This window comes from Coffea arabica, chromosome 1c (assembly GCF_036785885.1).
Source record: "Coffea arabica cultivar ET-39 chromosome 1c, Coffea Arabica ET-39 HiFi, whole genome shotgun sequence".
NCBI classification, from domain to species: Eukaryota; Viridiplantae; Streptophyta; class Magnoliopsida; order Gentianales; family Rubiaceae; genus Coffea; species Coffea arabica.
In genome coordinates, this window is record NC_092310.1 from 57,076,660 (window position 1) to 57,088,908 (window position 12,249).

At 36.6% G+C, this 12,249-nt stretch overlaps 2 protein-coding genes across 6 annotated transcripts; one reads left to right on the forward strand and one right to left on the reverse strand.

Annotated features, from left to right (window-relative positions):
- Positions 1-246: 246 nt before the first annotated feature.
- Positions 247-1,131, forward strand: LOC113743292 (oleoyl-acyl carrier protein thioesterase 2, chloroplastic-like). The gene is made up of 3 exons (XM_027271274.2): positions 247-549; positions 643-756; positions 1,032-1,131. The coding sequence occupies exons 1-3, from the start codon at positions 482-484 to the stop codon at positions 1,096-1,098; spliced, it is 249 nt and encodes an 82-aa protein (XP_027127075.1). The 5' UTR covers positions 247-481; the 3' UTR covers positions 1,099-1,131.
- A 2,359-nt stretch (positions 1,132-3,490) lies between these two features.
- Positions 3,491-12,010, reverse strand: LOC113732755 (membrane protein of ER body-like protein). 5 transcript variants are annotated; one of them, XM_027258710.2, is made up of 10 exons: positions 11,544-12,010; positions 8,666-9,076; positions 7,074-7,199; positions 6,717-6,839; positions 5,947-6,021; positions 5,627-5,701; positions 5,286-5,381; positions 4,760-5,020; positions 4,267-4,328; positions 3,491-4,163 (listed from the first exon to the last, which is right to left on the reverse strand). In XM_027258710.2, the coding sequence occupies exons 1-10, from the start codon at positions 11,848-11,850 to the stop codon at positions 3,705-3,707; spliced, it is 1,995 nt and encodes a 664-aa protein (XP_027114511.2). In that variant the 5' UTR covers positions 11,851-12,010; the 3' UTR covers positions 3,491-3,704. The 5 variants fall into 5 exon arrangements, with proteins under 5 accessions (XP_027114511.2, XP_027114508.2, XP_071937358.1 ...); XM_027258707.2 differs by having other exon boundaries at positions 5,286-5,390; positions 11,544-12,004; XM_072081257.1 differs by having other exon boundaries at positions 5,286-5,390; positions 8,666-8,996; positions 11,544-11,673.
- Between the last annotated feature and the right edge of the window lie 239 nt (positions 12,011-12,249).

Below are 12,249 nucleotides of genomic sequence, written 5' to 3' on the forward strand. Positions count from 1 at the left end.
TTTAAAAGAATCTTCCTTTTTCACACTAAGGAACTAATCCCAGTCTCTACGTCTCTTTTATTTTTTCTTTAACCATTAAATGGGATCAAAGTTGTTAGCAGTAAAATACTAAATAAATTTAATTCCATTTCAAACTCTAGTTAATTGTATACTAATATTTTAAACCACAATCAAACTCTAGTTAATCCCAAAGTTTTTTTCTTTTCCTACTGCCCCAACCATTGTAGCTTGTGTTGCTGATTTATCTCTCCAGTTACGCTAGATTTTTGTTTTGTTTGGATAATTTTCTTTCTTGAATATAGCAAGCCATGCATAATGAATTTGAGAACAGAAATGAAAGATGAGTGAGCTTATCTCAGTTTTGCTGAAACTGTGTTGCTTTGTTAAATTACACATTTAAAAATTTGTTGTGCAGGAAGTTGGATGCAACCATGCTCAGAGTGTTGGGTTTTCAACGGATGGATTTGCAACAACACATACTATGAGAAAACTGCACCTCATATGGGTGACTTCTCGCATGCAGATTGAAATTTACAAGTATCCTGCTTGGTAGTAACCACACCACTCATTTTGCATTCATCAGTCAAAGCAATGGGCTTTTTCTCTTTTATATGTGTTTCATGTGGGGAGTCTCTGTGACAGGAGTGATGTAGTTGAAATTGAGACGTGGTGTCAAAGTGAAGGAAGAATTGGTACTAGACGTGATTGGATCCTTAAAGACTATGCCAATGGTGAAGTCATCGGAAGAGCCACCAGGTGAATTTTCATATTGACTGCAAGAGGCTAAGACCAGCGAGATGGTGTGCATCATGCACCTTAAATCAGATGTCTATTTAGCCCAACATTGTGAACCTGCTGATCTTTTTTGCATTGTCTAGGTTTTATTGTTTGGCTTTTTAAGAAATTCTTCATTCACAATTTATAATCATGTTGTGAGATTTCCTACCGTATATATGGTTACATGGTATAAGTTCTGATCTTGTGTTTCAGACCTGTTACATAACTGGATTTGATTATGATTTCTATTGCAGCAAGTGGGTAATGATGAACCAAGACACAAGAAGGCTTCAGAAAGTGACTGATGATGTCCGTCCGTGATGAGTATTTAATCTACTGCCCAAAAGCACCTAGGTGGCCTCCTTGACCCTCATTACCTGTGTCATACTACTAAGTTTCAGTATTGGAATTATCATATGCCATGTGATGAGTGCAACCACTATTTATTAGCCAAGTTTCAGTATTGGAATTATTGCTTGCAAAACATGTGGCCATGAAAAGTTGCTCCTCATCTTGTTCATCAACCATCTGAGCGTGATGTTCTCTTTTTCCTTTATTTTTGCAAACTCTCTCCATATGTCCTATTTGCTTACAAAACCTACATTAAATGTCAGGTCTAAACCAATAATATATTGAAAGATGTGAGGTTTTCTTACAGTGTGGACACGGAGGATTTTTGTCATTTTTCTTCTCATCTTTGCTATTTTTTTCTTGATCATTTCTTTTACCTTGTCGAATTTGATCCTTATTTATTGCTTGAAAAGCACCTTCAATAATTTCTTCAATTCTTATGGCTCGTCTGTGTTCTTGTGCCTCTAGAGCATTGATCAATTCTAGCAAGGTCATCCGAGAGAGATCTTTTGAATCTTCAAGAGAAGAAATCTTGGTTTTAAACCTTTCTAGTAAACTCACCAAGACTTTCTCCATAACTCTGCTATTTGGAAGTTGTTCTCTAATCAATCTGATTTTGTTCACAACATTTAAGAGTATGTTAGAATACTCTTTAATGTTTTCTTTGTCTTTCATCCTAAGGAGTTCAAATTCTCTCTTAAGGCTCAAAACTTACATCTGCCTTGTTCTGTCATTGCCTTGAAAAGCTACTTTGAAAGCATCCCAAGATTCTTTTACAGTTTCACAAGTCATAATTTTTGTGAATACTGCATCGGAAACTGCTAAATGAATGCAAGTTATGATTTTTTATCTCCTTTTGACTGCATCTCTATGGGCTCTCATCTCTGCAATAGTTGGATCTTCTGATAATTCAGAAACAGGATCTGTCTCTACCACATCCCAAAGATCATTAGCATCCAAATAGGACTTCATTTTGATAGTCCAGATTTGGTAATTTTCACCAGTAAAACTTGGAGGATTGGACAAGAAGCTATGTTTTCAGAACCGGACCGGATATCGACTCGGCCGAGGTCAGGGGTTAGGGGTCAATGGGTTCGACCGGGGGTCGATAGGGGTCGAATCGGATGATGTCATAAATAAAAATTATTTAAAAATTAAATTATTGTATATAAAATATCCAATAACATATTGATATTAATAAAGGTATATTCATATATATTTGATATTTCAAATATATTTGATGTTTCAAATATATTTAACAAGAAAATACAAAAAAATTAGAACAATCAAGTAACAATTTATATTATTTAATAAACATTAACAAGTTTAGAATTAAAATTATGGATTTAATTGAAAAATAACATCAAATTTTAGGACAATATTTATAAACTATGAAATATTTGAGGTATATTAATAAGTTTTCATAATTTAGGGGGCCAAAACATAATATTAAAAAAGTTTGAACTTTTTTTACAAAAGCTCCTGTTGGACCGGTTTTTCCCGTTTTGTACCGGTCAAACCCGGTTTTTGACCGGAGTTGACCGGGTCTTGAATCTCCCGGTTCTGATGACCAACTCGGACCGGACACTTGGCCGGTTCCCGGTTCAACCGGTCGGACCGGCCGGTCCGGTCCGAGTTTGAAAACACAGACAAGAAGTTGTTTCCTGACATTTTGATGTTGAGGGCTTTAGTGTGAAAAAGGAATTTTCACCAGATTCACTCACTCTCAAAGAAACAGACCCTTAAGATTTAGGCTCTTGATATCATTTTGTTGGCTTTTTGGAACATAAACTAAGAAATAACACTTTAGTGTTGCAAAAAAAAAACTTATAAGAAACTTGTATTGAAGGTGAAATGAGCTTCTGTTCTACATATATCAATTCACTATTTATAGTGATTACATGAAACAAACTAACAAAATATCTAACTAACAATTATTCTAAAAATCTCAACAAAATATAATCTTCTACTACTAGCAAATCTTAGTTAATATATTTGTTAACAAATCAACATGATCTTTGGTTAACAAATATTCTTATTTTTTAATAACTAAATTATTTTGATATCAAACTCAATCTGATAAAATCTGTAGGAAAAGTTGGCATATCTCAATATGCTCAAACACGAAAAGGAAAATCAAACATATTTCAAATACTCCACACAAAAAGGTCCTGGCTTCCAGCCGGTTCATTCCTGTAACCAAACTGCATGTATCGACTAATGCACTTGATTTGCTTGATGTCGCTTACTCCATCCTCTGTTCTGCTTTTTCTCTTCCAATCAACAAATGTTCGAGATACGCTAATCAAGCTATAAAATCTGCTCAAGCGGAGCAGCCTCATTAAACCAGACATCACACACATAAACTCAAACTAGATACTCTTATACCTCAGCAAAGGAAAGAACTTGCAATCCGAGGTCCCAAACTTCCCAAACTTGGCTCAGGAAGATAAAATTACCAAGAAACAACCCAAGTCTTTCTTCAAACCCTAACCGACCCCAACGCTGGTAAAGAGAACAACACACCAAAAAAAAAAAAAAAAGGCGCAACCTCCAGCTGAAGCTTCACAGTATGATCAGTACGAAGCCCAGCTGGTTGGAGTGAATGACTTGGCTTGAGAAAACAACTGAGGCTCAACTGTAGCAGGGTTCAACCAACCTAGTCTCTCTAGGAGCTTGTTGACTAAGTTACCCACAGCATAGGCAATGCCTGAGACCATCACTGCTGAAGTAACGTAGTACAGTATGGTTTTGAAGTATGCCATGAACTTGTGTTCCCCCCGTGTGTATGCCTTTGCAATTGCAAGAATAACAATGCACAAAAGAGAAGCTGCTGCAACTGCCAAAATCTTGTAATCCCTATCATCACTCTCACGGAATGTGAAGCCGTATATTACAGGTGGGATTAGGCCAAATACAAGGTACGATAGCACAGCTAGCATTGCATGAAGAAAGAAATGCTCTTTCCGACCAAGTTGTTCCTCGTATCTGCTTTCATTGGTTTCACTAGAGTCTCCGTATCTCAAGTCCCTAAGCTGTGACCAATTAAGCAAGTTGAGAATTTCTAAGATAGGCTACCATTATCAGGGCAAAGGGGTGGAGTTGGATGAGCTAATTTCTTTAGCGAGAATAACTTACATTATGAGCAAGGACGACAAGTCCACCAACGAGGTTTGCCAATCCAAGTGCCACAATGTTCACTGAAACAATTCAGATGCGTGAGTGAAACTTCACCAATCTCAGGAATGAAATAGATCGGCTATAAAACTTCTAGCTTAAGATAACGTCTAAACTTTTGATTTGCGTACTGAATCAGTTTTGATCAGTCTGACTTCTTTTGCAAGGGTTAATTGTAGCGCCGATAGAGCAATCTAGTTCTTGAAAATTTTGTGTTTTGAGAAATTAAAATCACGCCTAGCAGGGACGTTACGCCTATTATTTCAACTGAAAATTCTACCCTTATTCCGCTTAAACAATCTGGTCAAACTTGGAAATTGAAGGCTAAAAGCCTAAAAGTAGTTTAATACTTAGATTAACTGAGATTTAATTAACATGGCTTCTTTTAATATTTGGGGATATTATATAGGGGAAGGAAATGAAAGTGGAAATAGTTATGGTGAAAGAGGCTTACATGTGGTAGCGTCAGAAGCTGCTGCTGATGAAACAACACTTAAGCTTGCAATTGACTCCATCATACCTCCATATACGATACTTTTGACTATCTCCAATGACCTGGAACTTGGTGATTGGATGACGGTCTCTGGTATTCTTACATCAGTTAGGAAAACATCTGTTATTGGGAAAATTGGAGGAACAACAGGTGGTGTGTCTCCAACTTGAATTCTCACATCATCTCCTTCGATCTCGCTTTTTGGCTTCTTAACAAAAATTTCTGCAAAAATTACAATTGAATTTTGTTAGTTATAGTAATATGAAATGCTAAGCTACGGAAAAGTTTATGCTTTTAATGAATCTATGAAGTCTTGTAGCATAAACAAGGAATAGTTTCAGTAACATGTTCTAGACTTCTAGTACACAACTGGTTGAGGTTTAAGAACATCATGTTCAATTTTGATTACAGTGAAACTGCGGACAGTTTGGATTTTGTCACTGCATATTCTAAATTTCACACATCTATTCTTTCAAGTAAATTTTACCAGTTTTGTCAATGATGCCAATAGGCACAATATTTCCATTCAGTACAGATCCTTGTGCTGGTAATGCATTTGGTATGAAAGTCTTGACACCATCTCCTGCACAAACTAATCGAAGTTTGGATCACCGGAAATTAACTTTAATAACAACCTGAACTTGGGTGTATTTCACCAAACAGTATTTTCATGTCCTCATATATAAAATGATATATAAGCTACGCCTCGTCAGATCTTAACTGTTCTTTCAAGTAAATTTTACCAGTTTTGTCAATGATGCCGGTAGGCACGATATTCTTATTCAGTACGGATCCTCATGATAGAGTAGAATTTTCAATTACGTTTACCTAGAGTTGCCGCGTTACTTTCAGTCATTCCTACTGGTGGTATCGCATTCGGTATGAAAGTCATCACACCTTCTCCTGCACAAGCAAATTGAAGTTTGTATCACTGGAAGTTGATGTTAATAACAACCTGAACTTAGTATATTTCACCCAAACAGTGTTCTCATATGTTAGTGCATAAACTGGTACATAAGCCATGCTTTGTCAGATCTCAACTGTTCTTTCAAATAAATTTTACTAGTTTTGTCAAGGATGCCAATAGGCACAATATTCCCATTCAGTACAGATCCTTGCAATGGAGTAGAATTTTCAGTTGTGTTTACCTATAGTTGCAACCTTGCTTTCAGTCATTCCAGCTGGTGGTGTTGCATTTGGTATGAAAGTCGTGACACCATCTCCTGCGCAAGCAAAATTAAAGTTTGCCATTGGAAGTTAACTTTAATAACAACCTGAACTTGGGTATATTTCACCCGAGCATATATTCTCATGTCTTCATGCATAAACTGATATATATAAGCTATGCATTGTCAACAGGCTTCCGGCAAATGCCTAAAGTGTTTCTGTAATTTGCTGTATGTGGTAGTGGAAACGAAGAGGCAAATGCTTATTGGATAGGGAACAATACGGAAAATACACAAAAAGAAAAAAAAAAAAAAAGAAAACAGCATAATGGTAGACCATTGATAATCAACCGCGCTTTTTGTGTTAATTACAAACTCAATCTAAATAGGCAGGGGCGGGTGAGGGAATGTGGCTAGCGAGTGATTAGGAAATTGACACCCTGCTAATGCTAAACAACCCTGCCAATGAGTTCTTGGCTGCATAAATCACTTAATTAATCTTAAACATTTCATGTTTCTCAGATACAAGTGAAAAACTACTGAGTTTGGTGTGACCAAACTCAGACTTCAATACTGATATCGAGTACACAAGTCTGCAACCTCTTAAGTATCATTTTCGCACAAAAGTTAACTTCCGAAATAAAGTTCCGACGTAAGGCAATCGTATCAGAAGCAAAAATGATTTATTAACATAGCAAATTGCTCTCTCAAACTCTCCAAGTGCAATGCAAAGGGGGTAAGGTAACACGCACCTTGATCATTGGCCTGATCTCTTGGCTCATTTGTGACTTTGGGGGAGGAAGAATCCAAATCTGCTGAGAGTTTTTCATGTGGTCTTCTCTTTCCAAAAATCCAGAATAGATCAAAGCCTTTTCCTGTGGTTAATAACAGACAACTTAAAATTGAACCGTGCCATCATCTCAGCAAGAAGTGACAAAATCTAATGCCTTAAATGGAATTTCTCAAAATGCAACTCAAGAGTAAATTTATAACAATTTCTAGCATGTTGTATTTAAGTATCCATGATGCTGGCTGCTACAACTAATAGTCTGTGAAACAATTCATCAAGGATTAAGAATGCACCAACTTTCTCGACCAGAATATGTTACCTTTGTCCTGTGCTGTGACAGATGTGGGCATACTCACATCTGGTGTTTGTTGCTCTTGTTGGAGAAGTGGCGAGCTTTCAGGCCCTTTGCCAGCTCCAAAGATTCGAAATGGATTCAGTCTATTCCCTGCTTAATTCACAAAACCATTGTACTTGTAGTCAACATAGGGTTACCGGTATAGCACATCAATCAAGAAAAGGAACTAGAAAATCATTGAGGCTATTGATATATCTTGCCATGCTACTGTTAACGCACTGAACCGTAGCTGATTCAAAATTACTATCAAAAATTGATATTATTTTGCCAAGAAAACACGGAATCAGGATTATTGACAGATTTTGTATCGGAACCAGGGAGCTAGACCTGGCAATTGGGCGGGTTGGGCGGTTTTGGGCGGATTGATATTGGGTTTTTATTTAAATGGGTTATACCCAATCCGCCCAACTTTAAATTGGGTTACTTTTGGGTTGGATCATTTTGGGTTATCTCAAACCCATGACCCAAATATGACCCAATATATTAATTAATAAATTTTGATACATAAATTCTCTTAAATATATTTTTACATACAAAAAATTTTTAAAAGCAACAAGAAGAATACCTAATCACGAAAATATTCGAACAACCATGTTCATATGGCACATATTTAGAATTATCCATACAGGTTGTAGCTTCCAAATTAAAGCAATGAACGAAAAAGAAAAAATCTGTTGAACTGAGAACTGAAGTTGCCTAAATACTCAATATTTCAATCCTGGATTTTTGGAGATTAGAGAGAAGTACTCCTCGACGCTTAGGAGCTCAAGATCACCAAACGTAAAAGGCTAAAAGTACATACGAAAATTACCCAAAAAGACATAGAATACGTACAAAATTGTTTGTAGGATAAAAGCAATTTGTCTAAGATCTAAATTTGCTAAAGCAAAGTTTTCACAACACTGACAATCTATCCAGGAGTTACTCCAATAGACAACATACAGGTGAATCCATTTACTACCCCTAACATACAGGTGCGAAGCTGGTGGTGGTGGAGGTTTATTTGTTTTTTAAGTTGGGTAATGGGTACCCAACTTAATTACCCAAACCCGCCCAAAATATGTATGGGTTTTTATTACCCAACCCAAAATTAACCCAACACCCAATTTACCCAACCCAACTTCTGAAATTAGTGGATTGATTGGGTGGGTTTTTGGGTTTTGGGTATAATTGCCAGGTCTACAGGGAGCTAAAACGGATTCAGGATTATTGACAAATTTACTATCCGAGATTTTTTTTTTTTTTTTGGTGAGGGGAAGAATGGGGTAGGTGGTGCCAGGAAAATTACATGAACTTGTGTAAGACATGGATGCATATAGAAGCAAGTAGAATGCTATCACTCCTTTATGTGGGTGAAAATTTTTGGGTCAAGTATGCAGGATAAGAGGTGAGCCAATTTAACTTTATATGCAAAAATTCAAACTTACAACCCTGAATTCATGGAATACATGATAATGTTAAAATTTTATTACAAGCCCAGAAAAAGCAAAAGAATAAGTATATAGGAAATGCTTGAAAACAAGAGGGAAGTTAGGAAGCAGTTATAAGTAGGTTACCGGAAGGAACAAATACGCTGAAGCATGCTAAGCATCCAAACAGGTCATCACGCTGAGTTTCTTTTGGAGTTTGAACCCTCCTTTGCCTTATTTTCCTACGCAGAACCACCTTTGTAATACGACTGCTACAATTAGGACAGTACATGCTATAATCATCATGAGTGTGTATCCTCTCCACTGCCCTCTCAAACTCCAGTTCTATTTCTTCCTCGTCACTTGTTTCCTCCAATACATCATCAACCTCTACACGTTCATCCGTTTCTTCCTGCAGCTGTGGGTTCGTGGAGGTCGGCAACTTGACCTCCTTATTGTGGATGACAGCACTCAGAACCTGGTTAATATCTACATCTTTTAGTTTGGCACCCAACTCCTCCACTTTGACATTAAAATGAGACCATTCCGGTCCACTACCTACAAACCAAGCATTGTTTGCACAAAACTCAAAATCAGATAATGTGGGAGCGAGTTTTCAGAAGTGCGCCATGCTGGCTGATGAATGTGCAATATGCTTTTGAAACAAAGATGGAAAGGCAAAAAAATGGCGGGGAAAAATGCATATTTGCTCATATATCTTGGATTTATAATTTACAGATTGCTAACATCTGTGATCATATATAAAACAGCTTAATGAATATCATAAAGGAGAGAAAAAAAAAAAAGAATACCATTAAGGAAAATTTCCTGGAAAATAATTACTATGCGGGTGGAAATCTGCTAAAATTTTTATGACCATGTCTTTTTTTTTTTTCCACTACTCTATATGGGCATGTACTAACCTCTATTTGCAAAAATGAAGGGTTTCTGATGAATATGATCAACCCGAGTATTTCCATTTTGATACGTCCAAATGCATTGGCGACACTTCCACATTCCTTCCATGTCAAGGAGTAACTTAGTTGTAATTTACCAAAGTTTAAAATATTCCAAAGTTAAACTTGTTTTTCAAGAACAAAATCTGATTTGCATGAATATGTATTAGATATATGCTGGTGCACGTGGTACGTACCAAGATTTCGCAACAGATTAATGTTTGCTGGTGAGTTTGACGTTAGTAAGAGTACTCCACAGACTCAGAGACGACAATTAGTGGTTGATGGAACATAAATCATATATCATTAAGTGCATACTTTGATGCCAAAGTCTTGAGCAATTTTCAGGAGAAAGAGTACTATTGGTTGTCACATTTAAGAGGGACGATGAAAAAATAATCAATAAATTCGTGTTCTTAATTTGTATACAAACAAAAAGGGTATATTAAACTTTATCCTCGATTTAGAGCTTTTCTACATTATTTTCCTATAGTTTTAAAAACTATATATAACCCCTTATAGTATCGACTAAAGTGTCAAGGTGACGAAATTTGCATTGCGGGGTCAACTAAAATATTAAAAGTACCCATGTGTAAAGTTAAAAATTATTTATTAACTAGACGAGGGCTATAAATATATTTGAAAATTATAAGGGAATTATGTGATAAAATACTAAATCATAAGGGGGTTATATGATAAAGTATAAAATCATAAGGGGTTAAAGTATTATGTATATTATATTTATATATTTTGATCACTTCGACCATCTATGTTTTTAAACAAGGGTATTTTCGAAATTTCTATAAGTTCCGTTATCTTTAATCTAAATTATGATGGGAATTATGTATAACTTTTGAAATTATAAGATATTTATATAAACAATTGCTAAACCACAAGGTCCAGGAAAAAAAAAAAAAAAAAAAAAAAAGAGTTACTCCCAAAATTTGAAAAACATGAAAGAAAAGAATCAGTCGTCCATTCGGGGGTGCGCTCAGTTCTTCTAGTTTTGTCCTCAGCTAAATCGTTAAAATACCTACATAATCTCAAACGCCCTAATTAATTACTCAGAATTCTAGCCTGGTCCAGAAGGGCGTTGACTTGGGCATGGCACCAACTGGCGGAAATTTATAAGATAAGCCTCAAATCCTCAAAGATATATAAGTCATCATCACGATTAGTTGACTTTTAGGGTGCACAGTCCCAAAGGTGAAGGCCACCTTACTTGGTCAAATTTACATGCTGCGGTAAGGAAAGAGAGAAAAGGCATCTGATCAAAGGAACGAATAGAAGGTAAGCCCAAGTCTTATTATTATTTTGGGATTGCAAAGATAAAATAACTGCATAAAATTAGACAGGCATATAAACACAATGATCTGGGGGGAAACAAACCCCGGCTGAGGATAGAAGTAACTTCAAGAGCTGTTACTTCAATAATAGTAAATTAACAAAGGACCTAGCGGGAAACATATCCTATAAGTACTTGGTAAGCCCAAGTGTGTTGTCGAGGACAAAGAACAAAACGAGGTTAATATTTAATAATGAAAGGAGGAAATGGTATACATAAGAAAGGTCAGTGAAAGAGAAACATCTGGTGCATGCACAATATTTTTCATGTGAAAGAAAGAAAGGGTACTAACTACTACGTTGAGAAGACTTTCATACGTCCTTGTTCACTTCCCTTGTTCGTATGCCAGAAGAAGTGGATAAGGATCGATCTTTTATCAATTTAGTGTTACACAGAATCCATTTTCTTTCGACATTATGTTGATGGAGGGACAGTGAATTGTCCATTTCAGAACTCAGTGGAACAACGCCCAAGGCACTCCTTAAGACCCATAACCTTACCCTGTGTCGCAGCGGTTTTACTGACCCTCCAGTTTTAAGTATCTCGCAAATCTGATTTAGAAGCAGCGGACTGACAATGCTCGGAAAAAAAAAAGGTTGCAGTAAATATATATATATATGTATTGGCATCGCAAATCGCCCTTAAAAAAATATGCATGAAATTTGACTATGCTACCAGTAAGTAAAATATTAGTATAGCGCGCAGTAATTGAATGCTCACGTACCTTCATTTTTGTCGAAGTAAACAATCTCTTCAGACGTCTTTTCCACCTCCTTCTGGTCGCCGTCCACACTAACACTCGCCACCTCCATCTTGGGAGTAGTATCCAACAAATCTACAGCAGCTACCTCCTCGGCGGCGGGGAAGACAGTAGCGTTACCTCCACTGTTGGCAGCTACAGTTGGGATGTTGGCGGAGCGACGACGTAGCAATAAAGCCTCTTCAACCACCTCCTCAACCTCCTCCTTGAAGTGATGCAACACTTCTTTTTTCTTCTCTACCTCCGTCCTAAACTGCTGCATGACTTCCATAATGTCGTCCCTTCCTGGCAGAGCTAGCAAGTAGTAACTACGATTTCCCAACCACCACCTTCTCACCAGCTAGAGAGAGATCTCCCTGTGGTGTAGATTATATGTGAGATGTATTCAGTGGTATCAACAGAATTAGGAATGACTAGCTGCTGGCTAGCTTGCAAAATTGCAAGTTTTTGTTTGGCCCAGCCTTCTTAAATATATAGCCTAGACATGAGGTCACTCCAATTAAAAAGTGAATATTTCACGGGAATAATTTCACTAGACTCCTTTAAAGTTTATAAAATTATACAAACCACCCCTATGGTTAAAATTTTGATAACGAAATTAGTCCAATTAGAAAAGCCAACATTAAAAAGTACTTTAAGGAGAAAGATGAAATTTTGATTCCATAGACAC

Coding starts and splice junctions, on each gene's coding strand:
- LOC113743292 (XM_027271274.2), top strand. CDS start 482: ATGAGAAAACTGCACCTCATATGGGTGACTTCTCGCATGCAGATTGAA. Junction 550..642: donor ATTTACAAGTATCCTGCTTG/GTAGTAACCACA, acceptor TCTCTGTGACAG/GAGTGATGTAGTTGAAATTG. Junction 757..1,031: donor GTCATCGGAAGAGCCACCAG/GTGAATTTTCAT, acceptor TTTCTATTGCAG/CAAGTGGGTAATGATGAACC.
- LOC113732755 (XM_027258707.2), bottom strand. CDS start 11,850: ATGGAAGTCATGCAGCAGTTTAGGACGGAGGTAGAGAAGAAAAAAGAA. Junction 7,200..8,665: donor CAGCGTATTTGTTCCTTCCG/GTAACCTACTTA, acceptor TGAATTAAGCAG/GGAATAGACTGAATCCATTT. Junction 5,021..5,285: donor TGGCATCATTGACAAAACTG/GTAAAATTTACT, acceptor TAATTTTTGCAG/AAATTTTTGTTAAGAAGCCA.